The sequence below is a fragment of the Zeugodacus cucurbitae genome, chromosome 4, assembly GCF_028554725.1.
Source record: "Zeugodacus cucurbitae isolate PBARC_wt_2022May chromosome 4, idZeuCucr1.2, whole genome shotgun sequence".
Taxonomy (NCBI): domain Eukaryota; kingdom Metazoa; phylum Arthropoda; class Insecta; order Diptera; family Tephritidae; genus Zeugodacus; species Zeugodacus cucurbitae.
The window spans coordinates 54,803,969-54,822,775 of NC_071669.1; the positions used below are offsets into that span (position 1 = coordinate 54,803,969).

At 38.7% G+C, this 18,807-nt stretch overlaps 3 protein-coding genes across 10 annotated transcripts in view; 2 read left to right on the top strand and 1 right to left on the bottom strand.

Annotated features, from left to right (window-relative positions):
* Positions 1-386: 386 nt before the first annotated feature.
* Positions 387-7,747, top strand: LOC105211078 (intraflagellar transport protein 172 homolog). Of its 2 annotated transcripts, XM_011182350.3 has the most exons (12): positions 388-935; positions 999-1,344; positions 1,456-1,742; positions 1,798-2,015; positions 2,074-2,532; positions 2,598-2,759; positions 2,819-3,017; positions 3,079-3,784; positions 3,961-4,488; positions 4,549-5,841; positions 5,905-6,647; positions 6,956-7,747. In XM_011182350.3, the coding sequence occupies exons 1-12, from the start codon at positions 897-899 to the stop codon at positions 7,202-7,204; spliced, it is 5,229 nt and encodes a 1,742-aa protein (XP_011180652.2). In that variant the 5' UTR covers positions 388-896; the 3' UTR covers positions 7,205-7,747. The 2 variants fall into 2 exon arrangements, with proteins under 2 accessions (XP_028895328.2, XP_011180652.2); XM_029039495.2 differs by having other exon boundaries at positions 387-935; positions 999-1,742.
* LOC105211022 (regulation of nuclear pre-mRNA domain-containing protein 1B) lies at positions 7,581-9,618 on the bottom strand. The gene is made up of 4 exons (XM_011182267.3): positions 9,330-9,618; positions 8,590-9,263; positions 8,382-8,525; positions 7,581-7,871 (listed from the first exon to the last, which is right to left on the bottom strand). Exons 1-4 carry the CDS (start codon positions 9,478-9,480, stop codon positions 7,722-7,724), a joined length of 1,119 nt encoding a protein of 372 aa, XP_011180569.1. The 5' UTR covers positions 9,481-9,618; the 3' UTR covers positions 7,581-7,721.
* A 171-nt stretch (positions 9,619-9,789) lies between these two features.
* Positions 9,790-18,807, top strand: part of LOC105211014 (protein furry) — a 185,897-nt gene continuing 176,879 nt past the window's right edge. For 2 of the 7 annotated variants that reach the window (XM_054229309.1, XM_054229310.1), the window contains exons 1-14: positions 9,791-10,141; positions 10,213-10,295; positions 10,344-10,529; positions 14,456-14,591; positions 14,654-14,800; positions 14,870-15,029; positions 15,090-15,460; positions 15,518-15,642; positions 16,994-17,032; positions 17,154-17,298; positions 17,358-17,494; positions 17,558-17,849; positions 17,935-18,006; positions 18,077-18,201. In XM_054229309.1, coding sequence (XP_054085284.1) covers positions 14,487-14,591; positions 14,654-14,800; positions 14,870-15,029; positions 15,090-15,460; positions 15,518-15,642; positions 16,994-17,032; positions 17,154-17,298; positions 17,358-17,494; positions 17,558-17,849; positions 17,935-18,006; positions 18,077-18,201 — 1,718 coding nt within the window. In that variant the 5' untranslated portion in view covers positions 9,791-10,141; positions 10,213-10,295; positions 10,344-10,529; positions 14,456-14,486. Of the gene's footprint in view, positions 10,142-10,212; positions 10,296-10,343; positions 10,530-10,903; positions 11,755-14,455; positions 14,592-14,653; positions 14,801-14,869; positions 15,030-15,089; positions 15,461-15,517; positions 15,643-16,993; positions 17,033-17,153; positions 17,299-17,357; positions 17,495-17,557; positions 17,850-17,934; positions 18,007-18,076; positions 18,202-18,807 lie in introns of those variants that run through there. The other 5 variants (XM_054229311.1, XM_054229307.1, XM_054229308.1 and 2 more) reach the window with 5 other exon arrangements.

An 18,807-nucleotide genomic window follows, 5' to 3' on the forward strand; every position in this document is an offset into this window, starting at 1 on the left:
CGAGATAAATATTTAAAATACACACTAGATGGCACAACGGTCGAACGCATTTGATTTATCTTAGACACAACTCATTTTTAAAAATTTTATTTTCAAATCAATACACTCGCTAGATGGCGCTGAGATGAGGAAGAGTTGAATATCAATTGTTTTTTTTAACAAATTGTTGTCGGATATAGCCCCTTTTTATAGTTCAACTGTTAAATACATATCTATAGCGAATTTTTTTGTCCGCATTCCCGAATAATAAATTACCAACGTCCAACATGAAAGCATAGGTTATCCATGATATTATATGACAAGGCTTTGACCATTAAAAATTTGTTATAACTAGTGACTCAAGTTACCAAAGAATCTGACTGAATTTTTTGTATCTTTTCAGCCAAGAAATAGAGATGATGGCTTTCTCAACATCGAGTTTGAGAACCATGGAGTTTACCACTTAAATAACCTGAATTCATGACCTTACACTAGGAACGGGCGGGCAGCTGATTTGCATATCTCAGAGTGCGGGCTATAAAAGACCTGTTGATCACAATAGTCTCGCTGTAATAGCTATCGGAAATGGGTTAGAAGAGGTAAGACAGATAGTATCCTTTTGGAAGTAAGTAAACGGACCCGCGCTGTTTAAGGAAGTAAAGCAGAATAAAACCGTAAACAACCCTTAGTTTACAGCCACTTGTTGCCGTACGTAGAAAGCAACACGCTTTGTTGACGTTGCTACTTTGGTTCAAAGCGGTTCAACTAACAGCTCCTTAGCAACGGTACCAGCGCTGTCAAGGCAAATGTAACCACAACAGAAAAAAACGAGATTTGATGAAAATTTTCACAAATTGCACAACGAAATTCACAAGAATTTGAATTGAAAATAATTTACGAATTTAATTCTAATAAAAATGCAGTTAAAATATTTGAGAACTCTGCTAGACGGACAGGTGAGTCCGGAGATAATATTTACTTGTAGTTTTTTATATAAAACATGCATTTCATTCGCTTAGGAGCAACTGAACCGCATTGCTGGGCTGGCCTGGTCCCCGAATCACCAAAAGCTGGCCATCGCCACCGCGGATCGTCACATACTACTCTTCGACGATGCTGGTGAACGTCGCGATAAGTTCTCAACGAAACCCTCGAATCCGGCGAATGGCAAGAACTCCTACGTTATACGCGGTCTCGCCTTCAGTCCGGACTCCACTAAGCTGGCTGTGGGACAGAGTGACGACATCGTTTATGTGTACAAGTTGGGCGAGTCGTGGAATGATAAGAAAGTTATTTGTAACAAGTTTCCACAAGCGAGTGCGGTCACGGCGTTAATTTGGTTGTCCACTGGAGCCATCATAGCAGGTGGGTTTAGTTTCTTATATATTTCTAACTTCAACATAGAGCTTAAAGAGAAACATAAAAATAGTGAACTCAGCAATCCAAAAAGTTTAAAATTTTCTCTCTCTCTCTTAGGGCTCGACGATGGCAAAGTGCGTGCGCTCCATTGCAAAAGTAATAAATCGCAGAGTCTATACGCCGCCGACAGCATTTGCATTTCTTTGGCGTCCAACACCAAGGGCTCCGGTTTTCTCTCTGGCCACAATGATGGTACAATAATACGTTACTTCATCACCGAAGATGCCAATGAGTCTTCGGGGCGTTTGGTCCAGCATCCAGTGCCACCATTTGCTTTGGCTTGGCCGCAAGGGGGCTTTTGCGCTGGCGGTTGTGATCAGAAGATCATATTCTACGACACTGTGGTAAGTATTTCGTAGAATTCGAGAGACACACAATTGTAATTTTTTTCACTTACAGGGACGTCCCGTACGCACCTTCGATTATTCGCGTAACGATCGTGAGATCACTGTTGCCGCCGCAAGTCCCAACGGTCAAGCTGTAGCATTTGGCAGCTACGACAAGATACGCATATTCACGTGGAGTCCACGTTTAGCCGATTGGAATGAGAGCGCAACGAAAGAGATAAATCATTTCTACACAGTTACATGTGTGCTGTGGCGTCGTGATGGTGCACGGTGAGTCCTCGTGAAAAAACATTTTTCCCACTTTTATAAGTATTACTTTCTTCTAAAGCCTGGCTATCGCCTCGGTGACCGGTGCCGTTATACTCTTTGAGTCGGTGTTGAAGCGCACAATTTGGCAAGACAAATTTGAACTGATCTTCGTTGCACCCAGTCAGCTGTTAGTGAAGTCGTTACAAGAGCCAGCAGAGCAGATGACTATTGAGTCTCAACTGGGTCTAGAGATCGACGACGTGCGCATAATGGGTAAAGACAATTATTTGGTCGCACGCACTGAAGACTCTATGATCTTGTGCGATCTCACGCGTAATCTGGTCAGTGAAGTGCCGTGGACGACATCGGGCCGACACGAACGTTTCTACTTTGAAAACCCGAATGTTTGTTTGATATTCAATGTGGGCGAACTTAGTCTCGTGGAGTATGGTGAGAGCACGATCTTGGGTTCTGTGCGTACAGAGTTTGTGAATCCACATGTGATCTCAGTGCGTTTGAATGAACGTGGCAACACGAAGTGAGTTTGGATTTTGTGATATCTAAAGTATAAGTATGAATATGTGACCATTGAACTTCTTCCAGAAACAACAAAAAGTTGGCTTTCTTGCTCGACGCCAAAACCATTTGCATAGTGGACCTCATAAACCAAGTCATTATTGGACAGGTGAACCACGAGACCAAAATCGATTGGATCGAATTGAGTGAGACAGCGCACAAGCTGCTCTTTCGTGATAAGAAACTCAGGTATTTGAGTAACTGTAGTTGTGAGGGAGGAGCTTAAACTGTCTAATTCCTTACTTTAGATTAATCTTAATCGATATATATACCGGTAAGAAGCAAACTCTGCTCTCAAACATCTCATTCGTGCAGTGGGTGCCGCAGAGCGACGTCGTCGTAGCGCAAAACAATAACAATTTAGCCATTTGGTATAACATAGACCTACCGGAACATGTAACCCTGATGGCAATACGTGGCGATGTCATGGAAGTCTCGCGGGACTCGGTATGTATCAAGCTAACGCCCTTAACTAAACGTCCATTCATTCTTGTCCCTCAAAAATTAGGGTCGTACGATGGTGCGTTCGCAGGAGGGTCCTGCCGAGCACACATATCAACTGGACGAGGGTTTGGTAGAGTTTGGCACCGCAGTAAACGATAGCGACTTCGGACGCGCTATACATTTTCTAGAGACACTCGGTGACAAGCCGGCTGCCAAAGCTATGTGGCACAATCTAGCAGTCATTGCGATTGAAGACGGCAATCTGCGCGTGGCGCAACGTTGCTACGCAGCACTCGGTAATGTGTCAAAAGCATATTACTTGAATGAGATGATAGAAGAGGCGGATAAATTTGAAGAATCTACGGGCACTCCAGGTATAATGTGTCCGCAGGTGCGCGCTAAACTTGCGCTCTTGAGTTCCGATCTGCGCACAGCGGAGCGTATTTATCTGGAGCAAGGCGACATCGAAGCCGCATTGGAAATGTATAAGAAACTGCGTATGTGGGATGAGGCGGTCAGCTTGGCTGAGCGACGTGGTTATGGTGGTCTACAACAGTTGAAAGAACAACAAATGGAGTTTCTTCTCTCCACCGGTCAGGAAGAGAAGGCCGGACAGGTGTTGGAAGAACATGAGGAGCCGGAGAAGGCGTTAAATCTATATTTGAAGGCGAGTAAGCCCGCACGTGCGGCACGTTTGGCCATGAAAACGCCACATCTTATGGATGATCAGCAATTGATGTTGAAAATAACGGAAGGACTCATCAATTGTGGTAAGTTCGAAGGCAAAGATTTTTTTATTTGGAAAAGAATTAGTTGAAGTCTGAAAGTTAGTGGAATGTAAGATTTGAGAATCAAATAGGGATTGACGGTTCTTAAAACAAACCTCTGTCGACTTTCCCCTCCCTTCCATAACTAACCTTCAAATGAATTCTTAAAACCTTCTTAGAACTCTATGAGATGGCTGGCGACATTGCATTGAAACTCTCACGTCCCGAAGCTGCGCTCGCTTTATATCGCAAAGGCGGCACTTATGCACGAGCTCTAGATTTGGCACGTCAAGTCGCACCAGACGATGTCACAAGTCTCGAAGAAGAATGGGGTGATTGGTTGGTGGCACGCAAGCAGTTGGATGCTTCTATCAATCACTATATAGAAGCTGGTGCCACACAAAAGGCACTCGAAGCTGCTGTGGGCGCCAAGCAATGGCGTAAAGCGGTGCAAATCGCAAAGGTGCTCGATGAACCGGCCGAAATTCAACGCTATGCGTTAGATCTCTCCAAACATTTAGCTTTTGCTGGGGATGTAGATGGCGCTGAAGACCTGCTCGTACGCGCCAACATGTATAAAGAGGCCATCGAGCTGCTCAATCGTCACGGCAAGTGGGAACGCGCATATTCGATTGGCGAGAAATATCTGCAAGTTGAGGAGATGCGCGATTTGTTTGTCAATTTGGCGGCTGGTTTGGAGGAACAAGGTATTTACTGTTATTATAACGGTTTTAGCATAAAATAGTTTCAAATTTAAACTTCTTTAGGTAAGTATCGCGATGCGGAGAAGGTCTTATTAGCCGTGTCCGAACCGGATCTAGCGATTGCAATGTACAAACGTCGTGAACTCTACGACTCCATGATACGTCTAGTCGAACGTTTTCACAAAGATCTCTTGGATACCACACACTTGCATTTGGCTCGACAACTTGAGTCAAAGGGCAAGTTTAAAATTGCCGAAGTGCACTTCATCGCCTCGGGTGATTGGAAGTCGGCTGTGCATATGTATTGTTCCTCGGGTCGCTGGGAGGATGGCTATCGTGTGGCTAAGCAGAAAGGCACTGAAGGTGCAAGTAATCAGGTAGCCTACATGTGGGCGAAGTCCATGCCGATTGAGAGCGCCGTGCGGTTACTCACTAAACTCGGTTTACTCGACACGGCCGTGGGCTTCGCTTGCGATTCTGGACAATTCGACTTCGCAATGGATCTTTGTCGCTTAGCTGGCAAATCTACGGATGAAGTACATATGAAGATCGCCATGTCCTTGGAAGATGAAGGCAAGTTCGAAGAAGCCGAAGTTGAGTTCATCAAGGCTAGTAAGCCCAAGGAGGCCATACTGATGTACACGCATGCGGGTGATTGGAAGGCGGCTTTGAATGTAGCTGAGTCATATTTGCCAGAGGCAGTGAATGAGATATTAATCGGACAAGCTTCGGCTGCTTTGGACACGCGCAACTATCCCGACTATGAGGCTCTACTGCTGCGCGCACAACGTCCGGATATGATAATCGATCATTATAAGAACGAAGGCATGTTCGACGAGGCGCTACGCATAGCCGAGGAGCACTATCCGTCGGCAATGAATGATTTGCGACGTCTGCAGGCGCAAGAGCAGCGACGGAACAACGAACAAAACGACGCTTCGCGCGCTTATTTGCAGAAAGCCGCTGAATTCGCGAAGCGTGAAGAGTTTCGCAAAGCCGCCGAGTGTCTCATGCAAATCGATGCCACAAACACGGACGATGCGACCACAGTGGAACGTGCGCTTGTTAGAGCAGCCGAAATCTGCAATCAATTTTTGGAAGGTAAGGACGCTGTCGAGGTGGCAACACAACTGGGGCCGCGTCTTTTACAAATCAAACAAATCGGTCCGGCTGCTCAGCTATACTTGGCTGCAGATATGCCGAAAGATGCGGTTGAGGTTTTCATACGCGCCGAACAATGGTCGAAGGCCAGACGTCTGGCGAAGGAATTGGATCCCGAACTAATGACTTACGTGGAGCAGCAGCAGAAATCGCGTCTCAAGACCGAAGGCAACGTCGAGCAATTGGCGGATATTGGTGAGTATACATATATATTTCGATGCTTAATATAAAATATTTCTTCACCATCCGATCTTCCAGACATCATGAGCGCCTTGGACATGCTCGCCGAGCAGGGTCAGTGGTTACGCTGTCTCGATAAAGCTAAGCAAATCAATGCAGCCGTCTTACAAAAATATGTAGCGCTCTACGCGGCTCAGCTGATACGTGAAGGTGACTGTTTGACCGCCTTGAGTCTCTACTTGACTTACGGCGCACCGCCTTTGGAAGCCAATTTCAATATTTACACACGCATAGCAATGGATTGCTTTGCGCTGCGCGAGGAACAGGCCAAGGATGATCAGTGGCGGAACTTACGCGACTTTCTCTACAAATTAACGAAGTCCCTACAGTCCTCGGAGCATGCGCAGACACAGATCACTAAAAATGTGGACAAATTCTTGTTGATTAGTCATTACTATGCTGTGCGCTCCGCTTGTAGACCTGTACAATCATTACATCCGATTGCTGCGCGTATTTCTATAGCCTTGTTGCGCTACACCGATATCATACCGGTGGATAAGGGTTTCTATGAAGCTGGCATAGATCTACGCAATGCGGGGCGTGAGGCTGAGGCTTTTGTGATGCTCAATCACTACTTGGACGTGTGTGAAGCTATTGAGGAAGGTTCTGGACATCTTGTGGATCACTCTGACTTGGCTGCAACCGATTTTCCGAGCTCAGTGCCATTGCCGGAGGACTTGCATCTGAAGAACGACCCCAATCTGCATGAAGAAGTGCGCGAATGGGTGTTGGCCATAAGCATGGATCAACAGGTTGATCAGGTAAGGTGTTTCTATCTTTCTATACTTAAAGATTCTGCATCTCTGAATATTATTTTTTTATAATTATATTAATTTGGTTTACTTGTATAATATTATTATCCCCAAAATCCCACTAGACCCACATCACATATGAAAATTGAAGATCGATCAAGCTTATAGGTTATGTTTTGCTTTTATTATTTCTTCATAAACATTTATTTTTTAATTTGTTTTTAACTTTTGAGTTCGTTCGTCCTTACATTTTTGTCCTAAACCGTATATATTTATGAAAAAAAGTTATTTTATGTTCTGTGCCCTCAAAACCCAAGGTGCTGCCCACCGATGACCGCGGCCTATATGAGTCAGCCTTGGGACCGGACGAGCAACCTTGCGTATTGAGCGCTTATCCAGTAAGTGGACGTCAACCCGTCACCTTTCAATCGTCTAGTCGTCAGGCGAATCGTGATGTTTGGAGTAAATTCACCGTTGCACTCAAAATGTCGCCGGGCAGCAAAGTTGCTGATGTAATTGCATTCGTTGAGAACTGGAATGGGCAGGCTAACAGCGCAATGCATTAAAGTGTGTTGTTTTATTGGTGTAATTTGTTGTTGTAATTGATTTCATCAGTAGTAGATCCGTATGTATGATTGAAATTCACGATTTTACATTGGTACAAAAAAGTTTGTTGGAACTAGTCGACCTTCGTAAAAGTCCCTTTCATACATATGTACATATATCCATTTCATACTTTGATGAATACTACAAAAACGCAGCAAAAACATAAATAAATAAAATAAATTTGCTCTCAAATTAAATTCATATATTTTATATATGTATGTGTGCATATGTATATATATACTTCTATGTATACATATTTAAGTCATTTTAAGCAATTTATATTCCAAAAGCTTTATTCGCTAATAATTGATAAATCGTAATTGAAACGTTGCAACATTTTGTCAATTCTTGATTATTTCTCCTTTTTTTAAATTTTTTGTTCTAAATATACATAATTTAAGTGATTTTTGTGTAGTTATCAGTTGAATAGATAGATATTTATAACATTTAAGGAAATCATTTAAATTATAATAATTATTAATGTATATTGAAGAGATCGCCGGCTGATGGTAGTGGCGCTAGGCCACCAGTCACATCCGGTAACTGTGTTAAGTCTGGCAAATTCGATAGATGATCGCGAATTTCCTTTTGTACGGCAACCATGCGATTGAGTTTTTGCTTGTACTCCTAATGAAAGAAAGAGAGAAATATTACAGATTATAGATAGGTTTTACGTGATTAAACAAATTTCAAAATTATCTTTATATCATCTAAAACTTTTGAAAATTTTACATATTCAATGAGGTTAAATATCCTGGTATAATAATCAAACTAATAACACCATAAAGCGGAAGTGAGGTTAAAAATCCTGATACAATAATAACGAATCAAACTAATATCACTATAAAGCGGATAAAATCCTTTTTAGATTTAATCTTCTATATAAAATTACTGATATTGTTGTAGTTGTAACATAAAATAGTTTCTCACTGGCGCAGACCCGATTTTATATTCGTATTAAGAACTCAAGTGGGCACCACAACACACAAATAAACACATTAAGTGCTCAACTTCTTAAAACAGCAAAATTTTTTATATATTATACCGTTATAATACACACTCAACACACTTTCTCTAACGACACTTTTCTTTTTGTTTTTTAAACACCACATATTTTTCACTTGTCAAATTACACACCTCGAGACGTTTTTCAGCTTGCACCAGCAGTTCCTTCTGCTCCGCTTGGAAATCACGCAACATTGAAGCTAATTTTGTACGCTCCTCCATTTCAGCAGCCAGGCGTGTATTATACTCATTCAGTAATTGTACAGCTTCATTTACCTGTTTAAGTAAGCATTTTGTTTAAAATTATACTACAAAAGTAATTAAAAACAATCAAACTTACCTGTTTAGCTAATGCTTTAGCTGCATCCTTATCTTCCAATTTACTAAGACAACTGATCTCAGATATTTCTGGTGGCAAGTTGGCGATACGTTCGCGCACCACGGCATCACTTGAAGCTGAATTCTCGATATTCGTCAAGGCTTTGATTAAGTCTTCAGGTTCTGGTGGTTCACCCAGCGGCAAGTAGGGACTTAAATGTTCCGCATCACCATTTTGACCAGCACTTGGCTTTTCTTCAGCAACTGCAGTTGGTCGCGAACGTTTCCCTTTTGGTGTTTTATTTTCATCATGTTTACGCTTTTCACGTTTTTCAGACTTTTCTTTATCTTTTGTGGTACTACCATGACTACCGTTTGTTTTTTCCTCAGTGACTGTGGCACTACTGTTGCCACTGCTGCTACTAGGTGCCGCGTTTTTATCTTTATGATCTTTATTCAAACGTGCACGGTATTCTGCAATTTGTTTTGTATCGTAGACACCGCGCTCCTCCCATATATTCAAAATACGTCCAAGACTACCGAAGAGCTTATCCGATGTACAGGATTCACCGATGTGTGTAAATACTTTGGGTAATATTTGTGCGAATTCTTTGCCATATTCAGGACCTTTTTTCTTGCTATTCTGTATGACATCATTGGCCAGATACATGAATGTCAACTTTTTGCCCTCGGAAACTTTAATAGAAATGTTTAGTTATAATTAGCATGTAATTACACTGTTATCAGTAAATCACATCTTACCAGTTTGTAGCTCTTTCAGCCAAGTTTTCACAATTGACGCATGGTGTTTGCGATGATGTATTAACCACAAAGATAGCGTCTGTATACTTTGCTGACTAGAATTCAATTCACCCAACTTTTTTAGTAGCGCCGTTTCGGAAAACGCGGACATTTTACCCGATATTTTCTGCCTGACTTATAAATATTTTCGACAGGTTTTCTGGGAAATTCCGTCAGATTTTACCTTAATGCAAATAACAAAATCATGTCTTGTTTGCCGTGAATGCACATTTGACGTCTGTCAGTTTCTTTATTTACGAATGGTTTAGAAGGTGAGAATTGATAATGGCATTGCCAACAGTGACTAAGTGAACTCAATTTTATTGCACAATATTCTTCTTTGGCTTTTTAAATTGCTGACCGATTCGTAATAATTTTAAACAATAACAACGTTTTTTTACCATTGACTTTTACAAATACATGTCTGTCGTCCTTTAAATTCACCGGAGAATGCATGGCATAAGTGTATTATAAATATTGCGCGCAAAACTCTTTGCAAGCGCGCTGAAATTTCTAATAATGTCTGACTTTGCAGACATCTTTATTTTTTTGACATTTGTAAATTCAATGTATCTGCTAAAGCGTCGTGTTAAAATAAAATTTAATTAAAATATTAATTTCTTTTGAAAATATACAGATATTCGGAATAGTTTGAACAAATAGTTGCTCATAGTTTTAAAAAGTATTCATTGCATACATATGTACGTCGATACATCGGTAACTGCGTTAAGTCTGGCCAATTCTATAGATGATCGCGAATTTCTTTTTGAACGGTAAGGAACTTGAATCATTCAACTTCAGTACCACTTTGGCGGAGGTATCAACATTATTTCGAAATTTTTAGGGATAAAAATCGGATCTATTCCGGTTACGTACCCATCGGCAACGGAAATTGTTGTTGTTGTTTATTAACGCCTGATATGCCTGGTAAGCTCTTAAGGAAAGTGGAAAGTGCAATACTATTTTAAATTTCAGTTTAGACAATACCCCGGAAGGGAAACCGATATGGAAGACACACCAAACACGGATAGAAAACATGAAATTACATAAGTAGAATCGTCGTATTTAAATAGTTTGAAGGAATGCTGCCGAGTTGATAGTTCTTGGCCGGACTTAGTTCCGGATCCGTTTGGCTTACAGACCACAGTTGCTGTCAATAAGGTGAGTTGAATTTCTTTCTATGCATTTAAACTTAAATCTGTGTATTAGGGGTTTATATACTCTTTATTTTTAAAATAATTAAAAATGTTATTCAAAATTATGATTTGAGCTTCGCAGACAATTATAATATTTTCGTTTTTGCTCAAAGAATTCACTGATTTTTTTTTTAATTTACAATAATAACGATAGAAAATCATCTACAAAGCTATTTATCAATAATTAATATTAGGCTACTTGTTTAAACATTAATTGCATTTAAATAATCGCACTTAATGCAATTCACAAGTCATTATCACTCTCACTATATACACAATATCAACAATAAGTCACCTGGCTTTGTAGTAAGTGAACACATTGTAAATTATATACGCCTTTTTAACACTTTATCAATTCTTCTTAGACGCTTATATGAAATACATGTCAACTTCGTTAAGTAAATGCTCTTCACGTGTACCTAATCAAATCAAAAGAAATTCTCAGTTTCTACTGATAACAGCCACAGCTACAGGTGTTTGAGTACATTAACTGCAGCAGAAGAGTCTTCAACATTTCAGTGTCTCCTCGAACTCAGCATGTTACGGTACGCGAATAAGTCGTCAGTGCGGGCCTTGTGATTTATTTTCCCAAACAAGCTGTGGTGTTGGGGGTACCGCTTACCGTTTGTTTTTGTTTTTGACTTGACAAGTGGAGAGCGTTTTTTGAAAAGTTTGCTGCCGCTTATCAGCTAGCCGTGTGTGTAATTTGTGATACAAATTATTGAGTGATTGATATTGAGGATCGTGCCGTGGTTGGTGCAAATCAGTCAATTCTCATATTTCACACGGGATTAAATGCTTTAGAAGAGTAGCAATTGAAAACGATATAATATTAATATAATTAATTAATAAATAATTGTTGAAATGCGGCAAACAAATGTACAAACAAATAGGTATTTATAATGATTACAAGTGATTGCTGAGCAACTACAACTTCATGAAATAACACGAAAGCTGTTAATGGAATAATGAATTGTTAATTTGCGATTTTCAAGTGTTCTGTGCGTGTCAAGTGAATTATTTAACAAATTCTAAATACATTAATAAATAAATCGTGTGAAAAGTATAACAGTGACCACTCTACATTTAAATTTGAACGTGTAAAATTGAAAAAGGTAACAAAACCAGCGAAAACGTAGTGTGTCACCATAATAGATTGCTGCGCTTGTTAAATTGATATTTGATAATTGGTAAATTTCTGATTGACGTAACGTTTACAATTAAATTGATAAGGAGCGCGAAAGTGTTTGTCTACCTTTCATATATTGGTGTCAAATTATTCGTGCATAAGGAAATGTCTATATATAATATTATATATGTGTCGGCCGGTACACACCTTGCCGAAAAAATTGTAATGTCTTCGAGATGGATTAATATCCAGTAGCACTTTGTATGCGCTGTGCATAAAATTCGATTATAATTTCGATTTATGTATTCTCAACGCCCTTCAGTTAAGTGTTTTAACTCTTGAAATCTAAGGTGTTGAGTTTGAAAGCACTCGAAATGGTTACAGTTTCCATATGGTTAGAAATGTATGAACTTTCTGGCTTTCCTGTCTGAGCGAAATTGTAGGAAGGATCTTTTGAAACACTAAAAACTAAAATTCGACTTTTTTGTTGATCTCAAATTTTACTGACATAATTCACTAATCAGTTTAATAAAACTAATAATCTTTCAATCCCTCCTGTATCAATTAATTTCTACCCCTCTATGCCGTAATTATACTCAAGTGTGTTAATTTGCAATTAAATTACATAAATAAAATAAGTAATTGCCATTAACCAATTCAAGAGATAATATAATACAAACATTGCATTATTCATAGCGAAAAAAAGTGAGTGCGATAACGGTGATACAAAATATTTTGCGGGATAATCATTAAAAGCACATAGCCTTGCTACATACAAACACACAAAGAAAGATAAACGGAATTTACAAAATCAAACCGTGAATGACAGGTTGTAATGGACACATAGCAAATTTATAGCGTGAGAATGTGAGTGGATATCTCTCAAACAAAGGGAGCGTCCGACACATTTATGATCTCGCTGTTATCTTTCTTTAGCTTTATTATTCCGGCGTGAAATGCGCCTGTAATTCTGTGTGTGTGTTTGGTATTTTTTGTTGTCATTTGTTTGTTATGAAAAGAAATAAACTTTTTTTTTTTGTTTTATTTTTGGAGTTAATTTTTTGTTCTAGTAGCCGGTAGGGTATGACTACTGTAAATTCGCATTTAGTAGATAATATACATATTTAGCAACGACGTCTATTTACATAAAATACGAATCACTTGCGCGATTGATAAGCATTAATTAAGTGTGTAGTAAAATTATCATAAGCAAATAAAGATAATGTTTAATATATATGTATCAATTACAATTATTTTGGTAGTTATAAAAATAATATATACAGGGTGTGTCATATTTTTTCTTGGTACGTATTTCTTGAAATACTTTGAAATAAATATACTTTTTATTTTCGAAATATGTTTTTTTTTCATAATTTAGGCCTTTTTTATTGCCATAATTTTCTGATTAAATAAAATTAGTTATTAATTTTTTGAGTTCAAGTGGTATAGCGATGATTTCAACAAGCATTTTTCCCTCAACCTCGTATGCTGATTACTGGCTTATACTTTTCTTTTCTAAATAATTCTTACAAAAACAAGCTAGTGGAAGTCAAATCTGGAGATCGTTGTGGCTAGTCAAAGAAATATTTTTCAAGCATTTGCTGGCAGACATATAAATATAAACCCCTATGGCTCCGCGGTGGAGCAAAGTACCACAATGAGATTCCTCCATTTATTACGATCTTGTGCTAGCCTCTTGATTTGACTTCAACCTTTTTTGACCTTAGATATTTCGCTGTCCAAATTTCTTCTTCAGCAAAGATCGGGTCGGTCTTTCCTGCGGCTACCTTGTGGATTCCAGTCCATCGCGTTCCGAGTGATTATATGGGGATCTCGTCTCAGAATATGTCCGAGCCAGCCCCATTAACTTTTGGGGATTTCGGCCCAGGGGGGTGTTTGGCTTGTGCGTGACCATAACTTAGTCGTAAATCTCAAACTTATTCAATGTTTATATGCCTATATCAAAAAAAGATGGCGCACCCTGTAAAAATAAGTACACGAACATTTTATAATCGATACATTTCATATAATTGTCGGATCCTGGCTCACATACAGTCAAAGACATAACATCAAAACAAATATAGAATTATAAAAATGTAGTAGTCACGTAATTAATTTATTTTATGGACGAGACGAGCACTTCCGATTAAGTAGCTGGTACAATATTCATCGTGACAGTTAATATTAGGCTTGAAATTGGTCGCTGAAGGCTTTTGGCGTCTCTTTGAAATGTATTGCAATTGTGATCCTATAGATAATCTATTCTACCGACCCCAGGAGCATAAGAAAGATCTTCTCATTATACTTTAAGAGATGGAGACTATAGTTTATGTATTTTGACTAATTTGACGTTACCTAACCAATATTGGTTAGTTCGGGAGTTATCTCAAAACCCTGATCTGATGGAATTAAATGGACCTCGGATTCGAATACAGCGACCGCAAAAACATATGATACACATAGGAGCCTCAGGTCATGACAATTTTTTTTTTGGCTGTGTAATCTATTACCCAATCCCAGGAACCTCAAGAAGAAATATCTTTCCATTATAGTTTAAGAGATATAGACCACAGTTTATGTAATAGATTAGTTAGAGTTAATATATTTACTTCGTGAAACACTACCGGAAATACTTGCCTACTACTAAGTATATAGTTTTTCCCTCGATGAATTGAAGTAGCCTATTTTAACAAATTTCGATATATAGTATATACATGTATATTGAAAAACTAGATTTCTAAATCCAGAATTACTCCTAATAGGTTTCACAGTTTTACAAATTACTAAGCAACAATGAATTCATTTTTGGAATCATCAACCGAAGCTACGCCAGATCACGATGAGGGTCATCAAACGAAGTTGGTTAATCAGAAGAAATGGGAGCTGGGTTACTTGAAGGTAACTATAAAGCTTTATCAATAAATTATATTTAAAAAATATATTTTTTCTAATTCCTCTAGAGAAAATGTCGCAATCTTGAACTAGAGCAGTACTATATCTCCTATATGAATCGGCTGCGCTTAAGTCATCTAGGCATATTCATATTCATACTGATACTTATAGCGGTAGTGCATTCCTTGCTGATTATAATATCATTTCCAAAAAATGTAGGTATACTTTTTTATTATAAAAATACTCTTTGAATTGCTAAAATCCACTAACGCGCGTAATTTCAGGAAAATCGCGACATCTATTTGGATATCGGCATTTATATGGGCTGCACTTTGATTATACTGATTGTGTTGCTTTTCAATTTTCGCATGACGCTCAATAAACGCTATGAATGGTTGACATTCAGCTCGATTTGGTTAGCGATTTCCACGCTTGTATTGATGGGTAGGCGCACCGTAGCCTCAAAGCAAGTTTCGCATCTAATTTTTTTTTAAATCTCCTTAGACATCTCGATACCAATCTACCGCGCCGTCAAGGACTACAATATCATCGTGCCAACCTACTACAGCTTCATCATATATGCCACTTACATTTTCATGCCAATCACCGAAGACATACACGCCTTCATACTGGGCGTGGCTGTCTCCATTTGCTATATGATACTGTTCCTATTCGTCACATATCGTCGTCGTTTGGGTGGCTCGAGAGAGATGGATTTGCCGAAGATCGTTTCCGAGGCTATATTTATGGCTTGTGTCAATTTGCTCGGTTTGTTCTTTCGTCTCACACGTGAGGTGGCCATACGTACGACTTTCCTAGATAAGCGACAATGTGTCGAGGAGACTTTGGTGTTACGTGCCGCGCGTGATCAGGAGGTGCGTGCCATAAAGTGATTATTATATTTTGTGCAATATTAATGCTTTTCATTGTAGAAAAGTCTACTTTTGAGCATAATCCCAGCGCAAATTGCTAATAAAATCGAAGAAGATGTAAAGATGCGCATTGAACATTTGAAGAAGAGCAAGAAAAATCGACGTTCAACGCACGAGGAAGTAGGGTAAGAATTTATAAAATTTTTTGTAGAATCGAACAAGTGGGCTTTATATATTTGAAAAATTATTCGAACTAATTCTTTCTGCGAATTAAGATACGTTAGATTAAACAACGTTAGATTCGACAAATATTGTTAACCTATTCTATAATCCTTATCCTCATAAAAATCCGCTTGAATTTGGGCATAAAAAGATTAAATAATATTGTAATATGGTAGGTTAGGTCCGGTTGTTGAGCTATTTCAGAATTCGGTAGTCAGACGTTAGGAAAAATATGGGCCAAAGTTAGACAAAGTGGCATTTTTCCAGTTATTAACTAACTAGGTCGGATGTGGTTTTGGACTGATTATTAGTATCTGAAAAGCCGCATAAAGTCTACAGGGTGAAAAAAGATTATGAGATTATCGTATTTAGTATATACATATGGTTGAGAGGTCTTTCGGGTCCGAAGTGGAAGTCATTCGATCTGCTTTCTCTCAGTAAGATTCATCTCGACAAGTAGAGATCTGCTTATTATTTATTTTATGTTTATATTGGGAGATCCCAGTATTGGTAATTTTTCCAGTGAAGCATATATAGCATCCGTAGCTCAGAGTGTACACGAGGACCGTGGAGAGTCGATTCGACACCGTTCGCAGCAACTGGGACTGACGTATGGAACGGCTTGGCACATTTTACGTCGAGATCTTAAATTGAAAGCGTTCAAAATACAGCTTGTGCAAGAACTGAAGCCGCTAGTTCTTCTCAAACGACATTGTTTCGCTCTATGGGCTCAAGTTCCAAGAAGATCCAACGTTTTCCAGCCAAATTCAGTTCAGCGATAAGGCTCAAGCAAAATTGGCCCATTTGGGACGAAGAGCAACATGAAGAGTTTCAAGAGCCGCCATTTCATCCAGAAAAAACAAGGGTTTGGTGTGCTTTGTGGGCCGGCGGTATTATCGGTCCATATTTCTTCAAAAATTATGCCGATGAGAAGCGTCTATTTGATGCCTAAAATTGAAACGCGTGATCTCGACGACTTTTGGGTTCAACAAGACGGGCCTCATTTCCCACACATCGCAATAATCAATGGATTTATTGAGAGAACACTTTGGTGAGCAGATAATTTAACGTTTAGGGCCGGACGATTCGCCATCAAAATCGTGTGATATTACACCGTTAGACGTTTTCCTGAGGGGATGTGTAAAATCTAAAGGCCATGCGGTCCGCTTCAATTCAGGCCTTGTCTTCTCCCTTTATTATCTAAAAGCCACTTACGCTGATTTTTTTTATTATGACGTTAAAAGCAAACACAGTTTTGAAGAATACCGTTATTTTGTGTAATAAACATATTCTCACTCAATGTAATATTTTCAGTTCTGCACCGACTCCATTATGGCGGCAAATGGATACAGAGTAAGTATCAAATAATATGAAAAAATTAATAAAAATTAAATGTTTATATTTTTATAAAATAACTGATTCAATTTATTCCAATGTGCTTTCTTCACTTTTGTATTCTTTAATTTTATCACAGAAAACTCTTCATTGAACCGCACAATGATGTCTCGATTTTATATGCGGACGTTGTCAACTACACTTACTTAACAACAACGCTGGATGTGAAGACCTTAGTGGAGACTTTACACGATTTATTTGTTAAATTCGACACAGCGTCACAGGTAAGAGAAGATGTCTGCTCTTCAACCTTCCAAAAAACTAAAAACTCTCTCATTTGCAGGAATACGATGTGCTGCGCATCAAATTTTTGGGTGACTGTTATTACTGCGTTGCTGGTGTACCGTTACCAAATGAGTACCACGCCAGATCGTGCGTATATCTGGGACTGCGCATGATTAAGGATATACGTGATGTGCGGTAATTAATCACAAATGTGTCTAACTTTATTTATCTCACTCAGAATCTGTTATATAACTGCAGCTCAAAACGTAAGCTGGATATTGATATGCGTATCGGCGTGCATTCGGGAAATATACTATCCGGTGTGATCGGCGCCAATAAATGGCAATTCGATATATGGTCCAAAGATGTGGATATAGCTAATCGTTTGGAGTCCACAGGCGAAGCGGGACGCGTGCATGTTAGTGGACAAACATTACAACAACTCGATGGTGAATTCATTTACGAGGAGGGCACAGCGAAGGCGCGCGATGATCCGGTGTTGCGTAAATATGAGATACGCACGTTTCTTATCAAGCCACCGTCTTCCAGAGTTAGTATGCTGAGATTTTGATTTCATTTTGTGACGTCATAAGTTTTGTTAGAAATGTATTGGAGTAATTTTGTTGTTTTTTTAGGTTACATCATTCATTACCATGAGACGTCCAGCCGCATCGTTGCGTAAAAATCTGGAACCCAAGCAGGGCGCGGCAAGTTTTCTGCAATAGTTATCAAATATTTGATTTTTATTAAATAATTTTGACTTTTTTTTATTCATAGGAGCAAAGAAATGACATTTCGACGAATTTCATGCAAAACAGCATAAGTCAATATAATCAAATACGTAATCAAGCCACCTTGGAGATGAGTCGCGAAGTGGATAAGATGCCAATAGGACGCATACAGTAAGTTGTCCGATTTTGATAATAACACTGTACCACACTCGGCTGACAAAATTTTTTTTTTGAGATTTTCGAAGTTAGACTCCAAAATTTAAATATTTGGTTTCGAAATTCGAAAAAATGGTAAAAAATTTGTATGCTCCGGTTTTCGAAGTTAGACTTCAAAATTGAAATATTCAGCTTTGAAATTGAAAATAATGTGTATGCTCCGATTTTCGAAGTTAGACTTCAAAATTGAAATATTTGGTTTCGAAGTTAGACTCCAAAATTGAAATATTTGGTTTCGAAATTCGAAAAAAGTAAACAAAAGTGAAGTAAAAGTAAATCGGAGCATACAGATTTTCGAAGTTAGACTCCAAAATTGAAATATTTCATTTCGAGATTTATATATCGTAAAACCTACCTACCTTATAGCATCTGCCATATAAGCTAGGCGCAAAAGTTTTATACAGCCTTGAATTAAGAAGAAAATGTATATTATTTCCATATTTTGAATTTTTACTAACTTTTTTTGTACCATTAATTAATAGTTATTATTAAAAACTTTTTTCGAACTTCGAAAGAAAATGTTTAGATTTTGGAATCTAACTTCGAAAATCGGAGAATACT

What these genes read in the sequence shown, in the direction of transcription:
- LOC105211078 (XM_029039495.2), top strand. Translation starts at nt 897, where the DNA reads ATGCAGTTAAAATATTTGAGAACTCTGCTAGACGGACAG. An exon ending in TTTCGTGATAAGAAACTCAG is followed by an intron (nt 2,760 to 2,818) that starts GTATTTGAGTAA and finishes TCCTTACTTTAG; the next exon opens with ATTAATCTTAATCGATATAT. An exon ending in CGAGCAATTGGCGGATATTG is followed by an intron (nt 5,842 to 5,904) that starts GTGAGTATACAT and finishes CCGATCTTCCAG; the next exon opens with ACATCATGAGCGCCTTGGAC.
- LOC105211022 (XM_011182267.3), bottom strand. Translation starts at nt 9,480, where the DNA reads ATGTCCGCGTTTTCCGAAACGGCGCTACTAAAAAAGTTGGGTGAATTG. An exon ending in GCTGAAAGAGCTACAAACTG is followed by an intron (nt 9,264 to 9,329) that starts GTAAGATGTGAT and finishes TTTCTATTAAAG; the next exon opens with TTTCCGAGGGCAAAAAGTTG. An exon ending in CTAAAGCATTAGCTAAACAG is followed by an intron (nt 8,526 to 8,589) that starts GTAAGTTTGATT and finishes TTACTTAAACAG; the next exon opens with GTAAATGAAGCTGTACAATT.